At 34.3% G+C, this 20,082-nt stretch overlaps 1 protein-coding gene across 1 annotated transcript in view; it reads left to right on the top strand.

Moving 5' to 3' along the window:
- FAM188A (family with sequence similarity 188, member A) overlaps positions 1–20,082 on the top strand; it is an 88,475-nt gene that overhangs the window by 41,864 nt on the left and 26,529 nt on the right. The window contains exons 9-10 of the mRNA XM_008567532.1: positions 4,110–4,180; positions 8,619–8,699. Of these exons, the coding sequence (XP_008565754.1) occupies positions 4,110–4,180; positions 8,619–8,699 (152 nt within the window). The remainder of the gene's footprint in view (positions 1–4,109; positions 4,181–8,618; positions 8,700–20,082) is intronic.

The raw sequence follows: 20,082 nt of genomic DNA, 5'->3' as shown, positions 1-20,082 counted from the left end.
CGAAGTAATTATATATGTTAGCTCAATTTAAATATTCCACAGTATGTATACATATTTCAAAACATCATGCTATACGCCATATATACAACTTCTATTTGTCAATTAAAAAAAAAAAAGATAAAAACAGATATAACAGTTAAGCCAAAGAATCATCTTGTTTCTCTGGTGTTATCTGGTTTAATCCATTTAATATGTAGCACTCCCGAAAATTGAGTCAGAAGCTGGGTGAGTCTTCGTGGTTTGTTTCACTTTCTTTTATAAGATAATTAGTATTAGAAAAGAAAAACTAAAGATAAATAAATCACAAAATTAATAGGATTTTCTGCAAATGTAAATAGCCTTCTTTGACAGTTATTGAGAAAGTCTCATACAAATAAATTCTGTAATTTGTGATATGTAAGAATATTATATCCTCACTGTTTATAGCTTGGTATAAAAATAAATATTCTTAATGATGTACTTCATTAAAAGAATATAAAAAATTTTAAGTATATATTCTGCTTAAGGAAATAAACATAATGCATTTGTTAAATATTACTATCCAAACTATATCCCGAAACATAAGATAACTGACCTAATCTGAATAATTCATTACCCAAGCATTATGACCAGCTAGTTTGCTGCATTTAGTATATACTATTTTGTCTAGATATTTGTTAAAATTCCAAGAGAGTAGATGATGTAGTATCTAGTCGTAACACTAGGTGGTGGTAATTTATTTTAGAAATTAAATGATGAAAATGTTTCTTAGCATATGTATTCTTCTTTGAACATAAAAACATTTCAGTACTGCTCACATTTCCGAAGGAAGGAAGAGAAGTTTGCGAAGCTATAAAGTATACATTTTTACCTATTTGGCTGTTCCCCTCCACTTCTTTCTTTCCTCTGGATGCTCTAACCCAAAGATTCCCAAATTTTTTGGTCTCGTGCCCTTTACTCTCTTAAAAAGTATTGAGGATCCCAAAAAAGGCTCTACTAACGTGGATTATAGGCAAATAATGATCAAAATTTTTTATGTTAGAAATGTTTTAAGGTACATTAATTTATTTTAAAATAATAATATCCTTATTACTTATTAAGAAAAATAATATCTTTAATACAGAATAATTCTTAAAAACAAAAAAATTAGTAAGAAGAGTGGCATTGTTTTAAATTTTTGCAAACCCCTTTAATATCTAGCTTTTTAGTAAACAGCTGGATTTTCATATCTGCTTATGAATTCAGTCTGTAGCATTATGACACATCATTTAGCATCTGTAAAGCTCTACTCTACGCTCATGAGAGAGTAGGAGAGAAAAGTCAATTAACATCATGTTATGAAAAGCACTTTGACCTCATATAGTCTCTGAAAAGGTCTTGTGGACTCCAGAGTGTCTTAAAGCACAATTCAAGAACTATCGCTCTACTCCATCTGTGCCTGTAAGAAGCTAGTGACAAAATGCAAACTGTATATATATATATATATATACATGCCTTCTATTAATTTTGAATTTACAAATCCAAAAGTTAACGTACCAATTCTTGGCTTATACCATCTGGATGTTATACTTAAGGATGCATACTAAAATATTTACAATAAAAATGACAGAGTTAATAATATTTTTATTTTAATTGTTAAAACATAATATCCTAGTGGAAAAATGGATGAAACATGACCAGATGGTGAAAAGGATGTGAAATTATATATACATTGTATTTAGAGTGGACATAATTTTTAACTAGAATAGAAAGGTTTTTTACATATTTGTATGTACCCAAATACAGTTTACCCTTGAACCACATGGGGGGCTAGGGGTGCCAACCACCACACAGTAGAAAATCCATGTATAACTTTTGACTTACCTACTATTTAAGTATGTCACATTTGTGGTGGGACGAGGATGTAGCATAGTAGCTTAGTTACTTGAGAAGTAGTTAAGTACTTAACTACTGTTAGCCTACTAATGGCCTACTAAGTAGTTAGGCTACTTAACTGTATGGTTAGGTTTGTCATGAACACATTTTTTGATATATTTATTGAAAAAATTTTTCCGTGTATTTATTGAAAAAAAATCTGTGTATAAGTGGACCCACGCAGTTCAGACTTGTGTTGTTTTTGTATTGTATTCTTCTTTGAACATAAAAACATTCAGTACTGCTCACATTTCAGAAGGAAGGGAGAGAAACGTTTGCGAAGCTATAAAGTATCCATTTCTACCTATTTGGCTGTTCCCCTTCACTGAATCTTTCTTTTCCTTTGGATGCTCTAACCCAAAGAATCTCAAATTTTTTTTTGTTGTTGTTGTTCAAGGGTGTGCTGTGTGATAGTTCTACTTAATGTGTGTTAGCTGAAGGCCACAGCCTGTGAAAAGACTTTATTATGATAGTTACATCTCTGTTGTGAAAAATAATCTCATATCTTTTCGTGCTGTATGCTTTGTCTGTTCTGTCTTATGTACATCCGTGGGTTGAGCTGTCATCTCTATGCTGATGACTCCCAAATCTCTACATTCATCCCTGACCTCTCTTGCCTGTGTCCCTGAGCCTTACAACGAGTTGTTTTTCCCTTTCTAGCTGGAAGTCCTAATGGTAACTCAATCCCAGCTTGTCTAAAGTCAAACTCGTCCTCTCTTCGTGCAACTCCAGAACCTACTTCTTTTTTTTTTTTTCTTTTTTTCCTTTTTGTCTTTTTTCGTGTCCGGCAATGGATCGCAACCCTCAGTGTCGCACCCGTACCGGACTGGGACCGGCAACGGGATCGCAACCCTCGGTGCTGCGCCCGCACCTCGCTCAGCCAGTGAGCGGGAACCGGTCTGTCTGTATGTGGGATCCGAACCCTCGGCAGGAGCGCCACTGCGCTCCCAAGTGGCGCACTGTAGCAATCCGCCACCAGGCCGGCCAGAACCTATTTCTTAATTCTAGTTAATATTTATTAGGTTTCCCAGACTAGAACGATCTAAGGAGACTTTGACAAATTCTTCACTCCTTAAATACTTCGTTTTTTTCATATTTATTTGCTCCTTTTTTGTGTTTTGTTTTTTGGGTTTTTGGAGGGATTTTTGCTTTGAATTTTCTCTTATCCTCTTTTATCCTGGAAAACTCCTACATATACTCAAATGCTGTCACTTCTGTAAGGCTTCGCTAACACTGTAAGCAGATAGATGCTCTCATATGTGCACACACACTCAGGGAGAGAGCACATGTTTTTCCATCTGTCTCCTTTGGTAAACGCTTAGGCTTTCTTTTCATCTTTATTTCTCTAGTCTTAAGCACACTTCTGTGTTTATTTACAGGAGAGAGGGATAGAATCAAATGTCCATGTTTTAACTATTGTGCAAGTAGGGTCGCTGCTACCTAATGAGAAATTTTACTAATGGTGATCAGTGTATTCATTTGTTTTTCAAAATCAAAGTCAATTGAAGTTAGGCCTTTTGCATAGATATTAAATATCTTTGTCTTCTTTTATTGTTGTCAATAACTCCCTGGATTTCAGGGAACAAATTCTTTAATTAAAAAAGTGAACATTGAATATAAAGTTTTACAAATACATTTAATGTGCAGTTGGCCCTCCTTATCTGCAAGTTCCCCATCCATGGATTCAACCAACAGGGATCAAAAATATTCGAAGAAAAAGAATCAAAAATAACAATACAAGAATAAAAAATGATACAAATAAAAAACAATACAGTATAACAGCTATTTACATAGAATTTACCTTGTATTAGGTACTATAAGTAACCTAGAGATTATTTAAAGTATGTGGGAGGATATGCATAGGTATATGCAGATACTATGCCTTTTTATAAATGGAACTTGAGCATCCATGGATTTTGGTATCTGGAGGGAGTCCTGCATGGATACCCAGGGACAACTGTACATCTGAACTATCATATTTTCTCACCACAAACCTGATCTAATGGTATTTTATGATGAATAGTACCATAATGATGATTTGATGTGACCTCTTTAATAAGTATGGGTTAAGTTTTAAAGCATAGGTTTGGGTGAAAGTAAAAGTTTTGGTGTAGTGTAAGTATACATATATATGTGTGTTTATATACATATATACGTACTTTTCAGGTTTATAGATACTAATACAGTGCTGTTTGTTTTTGTTTTATTTTTTGCAGAACTTCTTGGTATACATGAACAAGCAGCTGTAGGATTCTTAACATTAATGGAAGCTTTAAGATACTGTAAGGTAAATTAATTTTTAAGGTACTTTAATTTTTTTTGATATGTCCACTGTTGTGGATACCATTTTTGTTTCTATGACAGCATATTTTAGCTTATTACTATTAATATATACCACTCTCTTTCATTTTTTCCTATCTCCCACCCTAAGCTAACAGCATTATTAAGGATAGTTTAGCTGGCTGATCATTCTGAGTTTTCTATGCCAGGTCTATTGGGTTTTTTTGTGGGGGTGAGGGGAGGCAGAACCCAGTACAAAATAATACGTAAAAATAGAGACATCTATTATTGAATGTAAATGTATTTTTTGGTAAACTGAACAAAAAGAAAGCACCATTTCTTCATTAACTATCAGAGTATCCTTTGCCAAAACAACTGGTAATGCTTTATCAGTCTAAGAAAAAGAATTTGCCAAATGCCTGAAATTCTAACTTTTATCTATTCCATTAAAAAGTGATTTCACATCAAAGAAATTCCAAACATTTCATAACATTAAACTCTTTAACAGATGTGCAAGGGTTAGGAACTACCATCATACTTCTTCATTCATTGCTGTACATTTCATTCCTTCCTACACAATCTGAAATAACTGTTAGGTATTCCAAATAAAATGAGGTTTAAGTCGCTAATGATTTGCACTTAATCAGATAGCAGGATTTTGGAAAAAGAAAGTAATAGATCTAATTTTCTTTTCCATTTTAGAATGGTGGTTCCATGGCAGTGGTTCTTGTGGTGATGATTTTTAGTAACAATAACAGTGTCTTGTCGTCTTTTTTTCTTTTTCTTTTTGGCCAGACAGCTTTTCTCTTTCATGACAACACTTGGACAGGAGTGATATGGGTATGATAATCAAATAGGTCTCATCCTGCCCTTACTCATTAGTAGCAATCATATTGCTAAACAGTAGCAGCTCTTTTATTTTCAGTGGCTTTAATTATATAATCTAAAGATATTCTGAGACAGCCTGGCAACCAGAGAATCAAACTGTGCTCCCTTCCCCCCAATACACACACACACACACACACACACACACACACACTCACACTCACGCACGCACTCATATATTCTAAAAGAAAGTGTTCGTTTGTGCACATGCATACACCTATGTGTTTTGCAGGAGGCTAGGGTATAGAGATTTTATATTTTGAAATATTTACCATGTAGTCTGTAAGACCTTAATGATCTGGATCCTATCTGTCTTTCCAGCAATGTTTGTATCCTGTTACCTGGACCATGTGCTCCAGCCATGCTGGTGTCCTGTCACTTTCCCAAACATGTCCAGCCCTTTCCTGTGCAGTAGGCCTTGGTACTTTCTGTTATTTCTCTCTGGAATAGTCCAGCCCTTTAAATGAATGGTTCACTCTCCTCTTCAGGTTGTACTTCAAATTGTGCCTCAGACTCTTTCCTCGACTGCCCCCAGTTACTCTTTTTCACATTAGGAATAATTACTTACAGTGACCCTTTTTGCTTACTTAACTTTTTCAATGTTGAATTTGTTTTTCTGTTGTCTTTCCTAATGGAATATAGACCTTTTGAGGGCAGGAACATTATCTTGCTGGGTACATATTAGGCGCTCAGTAAATAAATATTTGTTGAATGAATGAATGGACAGTTTGACCAGAATTGTAAGGTTTTCTAAGTATGTGCTTTTGCTTTTCTTTAACTTTTAGGTAGATCAAAAGTATGTCTGTTTTCTCTTCATGATCTTAGTGGGAAGTGAGTAGCTGCTGTATGTTCCTGTTCACATATTGCTCTAGTGTTCTATCAGTTAACTATGTTTTTGTTTTTTAATAAGATTTAAAGATTCGTTTAATGGTATAACACAACACACTTGGATAGTTGAAAGGTAGAGTGCTGTTCCTTTCAAACTCCAAATGAGAGAGGGCTGCCGGGCAGGGCCACACAGAAGGTTGCATCTGGGGACAGAGTAACAGCAAGCTGGACCTGAAGGTGCAGTTTATGTATGGCAAGTGGGGTAGGAATAACTGGGTTTCATGAGCTCTCTGTGGATTGGTTAATTGAAATAATTTCTGTATGCTCTGGGGCGTGGGGGCTGTCTCTAGTTGTCTGGAACCTGACTCCATGGTGATCAGTGGGAGATTTTTCAAGGAAACTGGCCTCTAGCCAGGGCCTTGAAACTGAGTCAGGACAGCATTTTGAAAAAACTAAATTACCCTATGGTGTTCATCTGTATATAACTTTTCAAAAAAATCTTTGTACATTTACTTTTTACGAGATGCTTAGAGAAATGACATTAAGGAAATAATTGTGCTTGTGTTAATTTTGTAAATATGAACATTTTCCCATTCTTTGATAGTGTAGCAAATTGCCCTTTAAAAATGAATTTAACATTTTGCATATCATTTTGACCATTTATGCTCATTAATAGAAATGAAGTGATATTTCTGTATACAACTGCCCGTCCCACCAAGGAAGGTAGCTATGGGTGGTTTTGATAGTGCACTTTTTAAAAAAATTGATTTATCACTCCCATGCCATAAAAGTCACCATTTTAAAGTACAGTAGTCCCACCCATCCACAGGGAATATGTTCCAAGACCTCCCAGTTGATGCCTGAAGGCAAGGATATACCAAATGCTATATGTACTTGTTTTTTCCTATATGTACATACCTCTGATAAAGTTTAATTTATAAATTAGGGACACTAAAAGATTAACAACAATAACTACTAATAAAATAGAATAGTTATAACAATATACTATAATAAAAGTTATGTGAATATGGTCTCCCCCCCACCCCCAAATATCTTATTGTATGTAATACTTTTGAACTGTGGTTGGCCACAGGTAACTGAGATCATGGAAAGTGAAACCATGGGTAAAGGAGGACTAATACATACAATTCAGTGTTTTTTAATCACAAGGTTGTGCAATCATTCCCCTATCTAATTCCAGAATGTTTTTCTCACCCCAAAAAGAAGCTCTAAACCCATTAGTGGTCACTTCCGCTTCCTCCCCAACTCTCTACTTTCTGTCTCTATGGATTTTGCCTCTTCTGGACATTTCATATACTGTTAAGTGGAGTCATACAATATGTAGCCTTTTGTGTGTGGCTTCTTTCACATAGCATATTTTCTATGTTCTTCAACATTTGAACATGTACCAGCGCTTCATTTCATTTCTTTTTTTGACCAAATGATATTCTGTTGTACGATAAACCAATTTTGCTTATCAATTGATGGAGGTTTGGGTTGTTTCCACTTTTTGGCTATTGTGAATAATGTTGCTGTGAACATTCATGTACAAGTTTCTTGTGAACATATGTTTTCATTTCTCTTTGATGTATACCCAAGGGTAAAATTGCTTAGTCATGGTAATTCTGCATTTAACTTTTTGAGGAATTTCCAAACTGTTTCGCAAAGCAATTGCACTATTTTTGCTCTCAATTAATTTATTTTTTGTTATTATAAAACACTTCATGAGTTCAGCATTTACTTACCCTTTTATCCTACTGTATAAAATCTTATCCTGTTTTTCACTTCTACCTTAATTTAAATATACATACACAAACATGCTTTTTCAAAAAGAGAAATTAAACAATACCTAAACTGTTCACCACAAGAGGCAGCATGATGTAATAGAAATCCACCAGAGTAGGAATCAGAGAACCTAAGTTCTAATTCTAGGTCTACACTAGTTGCTTAAATTCAGACCAGGCACTAATCCTGTATATTTCTCAGGTTTCTTATGTATAAATTGAAGGACTTGCACTGCTCACCTCTAAAATCCCCTTCTACTTTGAAACTGATCTGAGGTTTTCATTTTTTTTATTCTTTTCTTTTATTCTTCTCTGCTGTTCCTAAATCGTTCTTACTGGTTCAAGATTTCCATACGTGTTAGCACATCTAACTCATATGACAAAAATACTAATATTTCTATATGTGAATACAAAACAGTACCTGTTTCCTACTTCCCTACTAGTGATAAGAATAAATTCCATGGGGCCACTGTGGTGGTTGCAGCAGGGGTTTCGGGCTGATTAGGAAAGAATAATTTGCCCTGACTGGCAAGTATTCACTTGGAATTCCTCAATTACAGGCAGTCTGTGTGAGAAAAGAAAATTTAGCAAATTTAATTGATAATGTTAGCTGTTTTTAAGTTAAGATGTCTTTATAAAAGTGTGGAATTGGTTAGTATGAACATGATGGATTTTTTAAATCTATTTTATTTTTTGACTATTAAGCTTCCTTTTTCTCAGTCACACACACAAAATGATGCTCTCAAGTTTTTGTACTATATGCAGTGTTTATAGATTAAGTATATAACCTTGAAGGTTTGATCTCTCTCTATGGGTATAGCACTCTGGCACAATACATTCCATTTAAGTATGAATGGGACACTTGTGCTTCAAATATTCACGGGTAAATATTTAACAAGCAGTATAAATTTTTCATTTACTTGTTTAATTTTGCTACATTTGTTCTAGGTTGGTTCTTACTTGAAATCTCCAAAATTCCCTATTTGGATTGTTGGCAGTGAAACTCACCTCACCGTATTTTTTGCCAAGGTATGCTTATAGCAGGATTTTTTTAAAGTATGACATCAGGCAAACAAGTAACATAAGTCCATATTTAGTTTGGATCTTTGTGCAAACTTCAGCCTGTTTCCTCTAAACAAATAGATTGTTCCAAAATCTAAATTAATACTAAAGAACATATTGTTATTCTGTTCTGATTTTGGAATCATTTCAATAAAATCTGTCATGATTTTTTTATAATTTCTTTATCTTTTCTGACTTTGAAGCTTTAGCTTTTGCTTTTTTTCAGAAATCACGTGTGTTATGGAGAAAACAGTTGAATGTAAAAGTTTTGTATTGCTCTTTTGTAGGGAGGATAAAAATCTAACTTACATGATATAAAATATTTTAATTACAACATCTCCTTTAAAAGTATTTTAAAGTCTATTAATCGTTCAATAGTATTAAAGTCAAGTGCTCTTTTAAGATAGAATATTTCTCATAATTTTACTATATACATGATTATAATATTGAAATAGATGAATTGCATTTGAATGTTTATTTCAAAATTTTTATAAAAAAAGCTATTTCTAAATCTCAGCCTTTAACTATGTATAATATTTTTCCACAATTGAGAGGTTAAGACTTAGTGTCAGTCTTTATTTGAATCTCAGCCTTGCCACTTTCTAACATCTCTCAGCGTCTTTTCCCAGTTCTTTTAAATAGGGATTAGTTATAGTACCTAGCTCTTAGAATTGTTGTAAGGCTTAAATATAAAATATTTATCAGTGTCTAGTACAAGTTAAATGCTCAGTAAATCTTAAGTGCTGTCATCGTCATTGTTCTCATTATTCAACAAATATTATTAAATGTCTCTAGTATCATAGGTAGAGTTGCTAGAGCTAGACTGAAGGGGGAAATATAAAATTGTATTTTTGAAATCTCAATTCTAATGCAATTTTATGATTACTCCATGAGCTTTTTTATCATGTATTTGTCAAAGTTTGTTTCTGTAGGAACTATGAATTATATAAATTGCACCAAAGTCTTAATTGACCATGCTGAGTTTTGTGGATCTAATTTATTCCTTATTACTGTATTTGCTTTTACTATCCTGGCAAAAGTCCAGCTAGTGGATTTAGAGCAAGATACTTTCTTACCTTTTCTTAAACAGGGAAAGCTATAAAGTACAACTCTAAAAGTACAGACCTTACTGATATGAAGCATTTAGTGTGAAAGCTTTTGCTGTTATTGCTCTCCTGAGGTAGGGAGGAAGAAGTTAAAAACAGAATGTGAATTATAGAAACCAAACAGTTTCTAATTCCTGAGTGAGGATTTCATCATGTTATAAATTTCCAGAAAAGAAAATAAGTTTTAATTTACATACCAAGTGTATTTTCCAAAGAATTATTTATTATGTTTACCTCCAGCCCTATTCTTAAACATTAGGAAAACTAATAAATTATATGAAAGTCTGTAAGTTTTAAATATAAAAGATAATAAGATGAAAATATTTTGAATCTTAAATTTTATGATTGACATTTAAGAAATGATTTTGTTATCAAAACAGTAGGAGAGACTTCACAGAAAGTTAATACAAGGAACAGTGTCAATTGAGCTATGTGACTTTGCAGACATTTTGTATTCCAGCATCTGAAAAAGTTAGGGTTGTTGACAGAGTCACAAGAGTGTTTATGCCCTCCTTCTTATGAAGTATACTTCTTACCTACCTGTCCTAGTATTTTTTTGTTGTTCCCATAGCTTTTGTTCCATTATGCTGTTGCATTTATCACACAACACACAGGGACTATTTCTCACACTCTTTTTTGGATGCCCATCTTAGGCAGTGAGCCTTGTCCAGGGCAGGGGCTGTCTCATTCGTCTTCTTATCTGTAGATCCCAGCCATGGGCAATGAAATGTTGAATTAGAGACATGGAGTTCATAAGAAAAAAGCACAAAACATCCTGCTACATAGATGTAGGCCTGACAAAACACAAATTCAATGTATGCCATGTAAGTCATGCATAATATTTAAATCTGTCTTCATTTGTTGTATCCGTGAGCTACCAGAAAAGTCAGGATAGGAAAGAGCACACGCACATAATGTGTTTATGGAAAATTTTGTAGTAAGACTTTAGATTCTTTATTATAAATGTTAAAAATCATACATATCGAGTACCTTATCTCTCTTTTAGAACTCTTTGGTTTTATACTAATCGTTACTGTTTTGAGACTTACCTTTGTAGTCTCACGATATGGTGCATAGTCTGGCATGTTGGGTAGAGATTCATTAGTTGAATGAACAAAGCTTTTGCACGAATTTTCCACACTTGGGTTCCAGTGACATTTGTATTCCCTAAAAATTTTTTTCATGATTCATTAAGAAGCTTTTTAAAAGTATAGATACTTTCTTCTAAATGTATTTTACAATAATTGAATTTGGACTTTTTGAACATGTTTTTAAAAAGAGTTGCAGGTAAAGAATTTCTTCCCCTTTGAAATAAAGTAAGAGAAAGCTGGATGATCACTTAAATGGTAAATGAGAGCGATAATACTTGACAAACATTTATTGCATCCATTTTTAGATGTTCTTAAGTATAAACTAGTGTTTGTGTAGTTTTCATCATATAGAGAGTACTGGAAATTTTGCTGTTCTAGAAATTATAACAAGAACCATTATTTGGTTATTCTTTCTTTAATATTTCTAAATTTGAGCCAGCAATTTTGGCTGTGGTCTTGTTTCTGTTATTTTTTATTTTTGAGTTTTGGTTTGTTTTTTGTGGGTTTGTTTGCTTTACTATATATGAGGTACTTCAAAAAGTTTGTGGAAAAATAGCATGAAAAGATAATATGAATCTTTCCATTAACTTTTTGAAGACCCCTCCTATGCTCTGTGGCCTCAAACATTGTTTTTATTTTTCCTCAGGAATTTATTGTAAATTTTGATGTCTTTCTATAGAACTGTTATGTTTGTTTGTCTAGATGTACATTTCATGTGCTGACTTCTTTGTACTCATTACAAATAGGTTAAAAAGCATATTTTAAGTTTTTAATTTGTAATTTGGCATTGTAAATGCCTACGTAAAGCAATGGAACTCTTTGTGTGACTTATGTGCTGAAGGTGGTAATACTTGCTACTATCTTTATCACTCATGTACTTATTTATCAGATATTTACTGGGCATCTAGTATGTACCTGACCTTATGCCAAGCATCATGAATACAGTGGTGAGCAAAAGTAGATATGGATCCTGTTCTTATGGAGGTGTGCATTCTAATGGGGGAGGCATTACTCAAATGATCACACTTACAAAATTATCAGTGTGATAAGTGCTGACAAAGCACCGGTCTATAATGCTGTAAGAATGTATCCTAGTTTTGGAAGATTGGGATATTTCCTTGAAGAACTAATATCTACAATGAGCGCTAAGGCATCTATAAGATTAAATGAAGGGAAGAGGGGGAAAGGCCCATTCTCTACAGAGGAAGTAGTTGGAGCAAATAAATGTCTGTGGAAGGAAGGAGGGAAAGACTATAGTGAGAACAACTGAAAGAGGAGTGCTGGAGCACTGAGACTTAGGACAAGGCGTAAGATGAGGCTGGAAAAGTAGTCAGCTGTGTTACTCTTTATTTAAGAGTAATGACCACCACTGTGTTTATTAAAAATTGGTGGTGGGAGTAGGTTGGGGGCACATAAGAAGGAAGGGAACAGGATTAAATTTGCATTTTGAAAAGATCACTCTGGCTAATGTGAAGAACAGACATATTGAAGGATAACCTAGGGGATGGGTAAACAAGACCATTGTCATACTTCAGGTAAGCAAAGAGTATAATTTGATCCAGGGTAATGATGTAGAGAGGAATAAACTACATGAATTTGAGAGATTTATTCCTGAGACTTGGTGATGGACTGGATTTGGTAGATAAAGGGTAGAGATGGCTAATGAGACGTATGTTTCTAATGATTAGATCTTAGAGCCTCAGAAAGATGTGTGCTCAACAGCTTTGCTATTGTAGAATGTACCCACTTATGGGCCAAGCCCGTGGTGCACTCAGGAGAGTGCGGCGCTGGGAGTAGTGCAGCGGCGTTTGGATCCTATATAGGGATGACCGGTGTGCTCACAGCGCTCACTGGCTGAGCACGGTGCGGCCAGTCTCAAAAAGAAAAAAAAAAAAAAAAAAAAAGAATGAACCCACTTATGATCCAAGCATTTTATTCATATATGCACTTCACATAAGAGTGGGATTGGGGTTGGGAGGTAGGCATGTAGAGAGCTGTGCTGTAGCTGTTCTGATATCACTTCCTTCTTGTATATCCTTCCAAAGGTCAACGATGGTTGGGGATCTATTATTGCAGACTAATGCTTGGTGTACCATGTAAATAACTTAATTTTTTTCGTTGAAATATACCACTAATAAGAGCTGTGAAAAGCATTTGACCCAAACTTCATTCTTTATTCCAAAAGAAACCAGTCTGTAGAGGGATAAAAACTTTCTTAATGTTGGATGGCTAGGAAAGTAGAAATCTTTAGCTGAGGTAGAGTAAAATATCAATATCAGATAGAAGCTGTATTGAATTTAACCTGTATGGGTTGAAAGGATATGTATTAAGCAAATTAATAACATAAAAGATATTGCTAGTAATATTTAATGCATGAATAATTGTGAAGGAATAATTATACTATTTCCTAGAAATGATCGAACACTGCTATTTATAGAGCTAGATTTTGCTCTGTTAAAATGAAGAATTAAGCAGATGTAAATGGAAAACTGAATTAAGTATCTAATTAGACAGATTTTTTTGAGTTTTAGGTTATAATTACTAGTATTATATGTTCTGTATGCATATCATTAAATTTTTATAGAAATAAAAGCATTATGTATTAGACTCTGATAATAAGTAGAAATGTTGTTTTTTCATCCTGAAAATTAAATTAATTTTTTGGACAAAAATTATTAGTAATATTAACTGCATGTTATAAGTAAGAGAAAATACAAATTTACATTTCATCGAATAAATAGTAGCAGTTTTGATTTCTACTCATTTTTTCATTATTTAGAAGTATTTCTTTTAAGTCAATGACATTCAAATATATATACCTTTAATTTTTAGAATAATTTGTATTTATGTTGTGCCAAGGAATATGACTTCTAAAATTTCCACAAATATTACCCATGTGTAGTCTCATAGTTAGCAATGAAAATATTCCAGTGTCATGTGGTTAATGGCTTTGGCTCCTTATTCCAAATTTGGCACATAAATTTGCAAATTTTCCAAATAAATATCTTTGATGTATTTATGTACAAAATTAACAAAGGTCTCAAATTTTGCATATGATGAGAATTGTGGCATATTGACCACCATATTAAATTCTAGTATTTTCTTTCCCAGAAAAAAATGTCTGGCATTTCAACTTCAGTTTTATTGAAAATTATATCTATTTAAATTTATTTAGCTTAATTTTTTTACTGAATTTTTTTTCTTTCCTTCTCCCCCCTTTTTTTTTTTTTTTTTTTCTTTCTTTTTCCCCCTTTTTTTTTTTTTTTTTTTCTTTCTTTTTCCCCCTTTTTTTTTTTTTTTTTTTCTTTCTTTTTCCCCCTTTTTTTTTTTTTTTTTTTCTTTCTTTTTCCCCCTTTTTTTTTTTTTTTTTTTCTTTCTTTTTCCCCCTTTTTTTTTTTTTTTTTTTCTTTCTTTTTCCCCCTTTTTTTTTTTTTTTTTTTCTTTCTTTTTCCCCCTTTTTTTTTTTTTTTTTTGTCCTTTTTGAGACCGGCCGCACCGCGCTCAGGCAGTGAGCGCTGTGAGTGCACCAGTCATCCCTATATAGGATCCGAACCTGCGGCAGGAGCCCAGCACCGCACTCTCCCGAGTGCGCCATGGGCTCGGCCCTCCACCCTTCTTATTTCTAACCTACTTTCCTTCAGAAGTTGAAGCTACTGGCTCATGATGGTTTGCATTATCAAAATGATGGACTTGGTTTGAAAAATGAATAGTTTACCTAACATTGTTTTCTTAACAGCATGTATTTTATTTTTCAATTGCAAAATAACGTATGTACATTGCTAGATTAAAAAATACAGAAAAGTGTCATACAAACATAAGAATCACACACAGTCTCACCATCTAAATAAAAATTAACTTTGCAAGTGGTCCCTAAAATGCTTTTTTTCCCAGCTTTTATTCCTCTCCCCACAAGGATCCAATTAAGTTTACAACATTGTATATGGTTGTTTCTATTTCTGATTAGTACATTTTTCTGTCACTTAGAGTACCTGAAACTGGGTAATTAATAAAGAAATAGAATTTCTTACAGCTTTGAAGGCTGGGAAGTCCAAGGGTGAGTGGCAGATATGGTGAGGGCCTTCTTGGTGGGGGCTTTCAGTAGAGTCCCATCTTGACACAGGGTATCACATGGTGAGGGCTGAGCAAGAGAACACTAATGTGCTTTTTCCTCTCCTTATAAAGCCATGAGAGCCACTCCCACAATAACCCACTTAACCATTAACCCATGAATTCATGAAGGGATTAATTCGTTCATGAGAGAGTAACCCTCATGATCCAGTCATCTCCCAAAGACCCACCTTTCAACACTGCCACATTGGGGATCAAGCTTCCACATGAACTTTGGAGGGGACAAACATTCAGACCATAGCAATCCCTTTGTCTCTTTTTTTTTTATTTTATTTTTATTTTATTTTTTTATTTTTTTCCTTTTTGTCTTTTTTACTGACTGGTAACGGGATCGCAACCCTCGGTGTTGCGCCTGCACCGCGCTCAGCCAGTGAGCGGGAACCGGTCTCCACATGGGATCCGAACCCAGGGCGGGAGCGCCGCCGCGCTCCCAAGCGGCGCACTCTCCAGTGCACCACCGGGCCGGCCCCCTTTGTCTCTTTTAATTTAGAACTTGACCTTGGTTTATTGATGTTGATTTTTTAAGTTTATTGTATTTTATATTTATAGATAATCCACCAATCAAATTGTAATTATTTCTTGTTCACTTTGAAGGAGTGATTTACCAAACAGTTAAACTTTCCCTTTTCAACAACATGTTCTTGGTTTAATGTATAATGTTCTTGTTGTGCATAGTTGGAAAATAAGATTTTAAATAACTGGGAGGAGGGAGTCGAGTAAGTAGTGATAAAATCTCATAAATCGAAGCAATTTTACGAGTTATCTTCCTGAAAACATTCTTTTTACTTAATCCATATAATTATATGTGTTTCATTTTTAGCTACGTGAACCACAGAAAGAATTAGAGCTGTAGCAAAAGATCTTTAACTGAAACTTTCTGGCAATAATGTGTACTACGCATGTCTAGTTTTAAGCCTTTGGTACTTTTCTAGCATGAGTGCTGTTTGTTAAATGTTTCAAGATTTCCTTAAATTTCTTGTGATACCTTTTCAATAAAGATTTTAGTACATACCACCATTTAATTCATCACTTTTAAATGTTTACTTAAAATTTAAATTTTCTTCTTAAATATAATATGAGAAAGAATGATTTAGAATACCTTGCATCTTTTGGTAACTTGGTACAGTATCACCTACACTGTTTCAAAGTCTATGAGTTTCTCTGTGGAAGTAACTATTCTAAGCTTTCTTACTTGACACATTTCTCTTGAAATTATCTAGTACTAATAAATTGTTTTGTTTTTAAGTAATTTTGTAAAAAGCAGATATCTACACATCTGTTTAAAAATCTTCAGAAATTTCAAAGTGACTTTAATCTTGCATCATCAGGCTTTAGAGTTTTTGGGTTTAGTAGTCTTCATCTAAATCATATCATAAATGTTTGATTTTTATTTGTACACTTTCACAAACAGAAAGAAACGCAAATTGACTTGCCCAAGGCTACAGAGCAAGACAGTGACAAACGTGAAGTAAAAATTAAGATGAAGTTATTTCTCAGTCAGAACCTTTCCACTGATCTTATGAAGAAAGGCCTGACCACTGAGTGTCAGGGATTAGAAATGAGAGCTCTTTGCGGGTGGAAGGAGTTTGGAATAGCCTGGTATTATTCATGGGCAGTGGAACTAGGCTCATGGTGAGTTGGTTAGTAGAATCTCAGTTATGAAGACCGAGGGCAGGTAACCAGGGGATTTTTCTTTGGGCAAATTGACCAAGTTAAGAGAAAAGATTGAGGTCCTGCAGTTTAGGGTATCTCAGTGGAATAGCCCAGTCCAGTAACCCCACATTGAGGTTTACAAGTCCTGCCCACACAGACAGTTCTCATAAATATGAGCAGACCACAAAAGGATCACCAGACATTTGAGTAATAATTATTGACAAGCAGAAATCAGCACAAATGAGAAAAAAGGACAAGGGAAATTGAAACAGTGTAGGGATCAAAAGAAAACTTCTAAAAACCGTTAAGAGAAGGGATTACATTCATGAAACTGTGAAGACTTTGACAAAGTCCCTTCCTGAAAGGACTGAAAGAAAAAATCGGAGAAATCTCTCTCCCAGATTATTGCAATAGCTTCCTAACTGATGACCTTGCTTTTGCTCTTGTGAAGCTATAGCATCTTCTCAATTAAGTAACTTTTAAGTGTTCCTTTTAAAATGTAAGTTATGTCGAGTCACTCTTCTTTCTGCTCAAAACCCTGCATGGCTAAGAGTAAAAGCCAGTCCTTAGAAGAGCCAACAAGTCCCCCCACCCCCAACCTCCTCTGATTCCCTGTTACCTCTCTAATCTCATTTCCTACTGCCCTCCCCTCCTGTCTTTCCAGGTAACACTTGCCTCTTTTCCTCTGCCTCAAAAACTTGGCAGGCCCTGTGCACCTGCTCTTTTCTTTGCTTAAAGTGATCTTACCTCAGATATCTGTATAAAAGATTTCTTTCTTCCTGTAGGTCATTATTCACATCTCCCCTTAGTGAGCCCTTTCCTGGTCACTCTTTCTAAAATTTCAGCCTCTCTCTTTGCCCTTTTTACTAACCTTCCCTCTCGTGCCTTTTCTGACTTTGTCTCTGTTGATAGACAGACAGACATGCTTATATATAGATACATTTTTTAATTAAAGTGGAATTCACTCAACATAAATTTAACCATTTAAAAGCGAACAATTTAGTGGCATTTAGTACATTCACAATGTTGTGCAACCACCCCCTCTATCTAGTTCTAATATATTTTTTATCACCGCATGTATCGGTACATCATTCCTTTTTATGGCTAAATGATACTCCATTGAATGCATATAACACAAGTTGTTTATTCATTCATCAGTTTGTGGGCATCTGGGTTGTTTATACCTTTGGCTATTGTGAATACTGCTGCTGTGAACATTCATGTACTAGTGGTTGAGTACCTGTTTTCAATTCTTTGGGTATATACCTAGACATGGAATTACTAGGTAATATGGTAACTATATGTTTAACTTTTTGAGGAAGCTCCAAACTGTTTTCCACAATAGTTGAACCATTTTTCATTCCTACCAGCAGTATACAACGGTTCCAGTTTCTCCATATCTTTGCCAGCATTTGACTTTTTCCTTTATCATTATTATTATTATTATAACCATCCTGGTGAGTGTAAAGTAGTAATTGTGGTTTTGATCTGCATTTCCCTAATAACTAATTGTTGCTTTGTCTCACATGGATTTATCATCTCTCTTCCCCTGGGTGACGGAGCCGCAAAAGGATTACTCAAAGCCCATCTCTTCCGAGCAATGAGAGACTCTGAAGGGGTTAATCTCCCAGAACCCTCAAGAGCCAGGCATTCCTTCCTTGCAAAATTAACCACAAATTGGGGTTCTCACCCTGCATCTATTCTCCAGACCAGGAAGTTACAGGAAAAGAACATAGGTGGGGTAATAGTTTAACAATAGAAGCTGGTAACAAGCAAAGTGACATTCCATAATTCAATTTGCCAAAGGTTAAGTTGATCCACCAACAAAAGTTTGATCTTAGCAAACACTGTTTTTCCCTACAGCAATTTCCCAGTATCTTTACATATCAATGAGTAACTTGTCTGTCCTTGAGCCAGCAACCTTGCTGTGTTACAGTTCTTTATCTTACAGCAGAGACTTTTAGCCTGGGGAAAGTTTCCTGTCTTTTGCAAGATTAACATTTTATATTTACTTTTAAGAAGTTAGGCTAAACCTGAAACTATAGGGAACTAGACTCTGTGAAATATATTTGCTTTATAAATGTAAGTATACTCCACAACTAATGATGTTGAGTCTCTTTTCATGTGCTTGTTGGTTGTATATCTTCTTTGGAGAAATGTCTGTTCAGGTTGTCTGTTTTTTAATTGGGTTGTTTATCTTTTTTGTTATTGAGTTGTAAGAGTTTTTAAAATGTTCGGGGCACTAGTCATATACTATATATTTTACTTGCTTGTTTTATATATTATCTGCCTTTCAAGTAGTAAGCTCTGTGAAGGCAGGATTGTTGTCTGTTTTGTCTCCTACTGTTTCCCAATGCCTAGAGCAGTGCTAGACACAGTGTTGGTGCTCAGTTAAATTTTGTTGAAAAAAATAAGTTACTGAAAAGACTGAAGATTAATCTTACCAAAAATCATGATATAACCATGTTGTTTGATAAGCAAGAGGTGGGGGCGGGTGAGGTTTAAGATTGCTAAATGGTCTTTGATCATAATAATTCAGTAGATCTCTAAGTTATAAATCATTTAACACATATTACATCCTATATGGAAGGCAATTAGCAGAAGAACTAGCATTTTCTGTTCTACCTGATCAACTTAAATCACCCCATTATTGAATAGAAACAACTTTGATAAATATTTCTGAATATGCATTGTCAATCTATTCTGTCATATTTAAGATTTACTTTCATGGTTTGAGGATGGGTAAGAAAATTGTTTTCATTCAGCAAAATCTCTTAACTGTCTTGTTTTTTCTTTTTGAAGTGTACAGTTTAATTTAGACTGTAAGTAGTTAACTGTAATTTTTTAGAAGACTTTTAGTATAAGTTCATGATTTTAAATTTCAGCGCTGAACTACTTACTTAATAAAGTTATTACTTCATATTTGAGATGTCCAGTGGCCCAGGACTTACCTTTTCAATTTTATTGAACCCCTTTCCTGATGTATAGATAATCATTGAATACCTTTTGTAGGACTGGAAGAGATTTTTTTCACAGGTCAGTTTTCTTTGAAAATCAACAATAAAAGTAAATTTGATAATTAACTTATGTGAATAGCTTGTAAAACTTCCGACTGATTTATAACATATTTCTATCTTTTTACGAAGAAATATTTTTTTTTCTAAAATTTTTAAATTTGACTGTCTGCCATGTTTTATAAATCATCTTACTATTCCATCTGATATGGACAAAGTGATCTTCTTAACTTACTAAATGTCTCTCTCTGTGAAGCAACAAAACTGATATTGTACTACTCCTTGACATAGTATATTATGGAGTCTGATTGTGAGAACTGCATGGAAGCCATCCTATGTAAATGGGAGTATTGAGGGG

Source organism: Galeopterus variegatus, unplaced genomic scaffold, assembly GCF_000696425.1.
Source record: "Galeopterus variegatus unplaced genomic scaffold, G_variegatus-3.0.2 Scaffold326, whole genome shotgun sequence".
NCBI lineage: Eukaryota > Metazoa > Chordata > Mammalia > Dermoptera > Cynocephalidae > Galeopterus > Galeopterus variegatus.
This window is presented reverse-complemented; position numbering and strand designations above follow the sequence as displayed.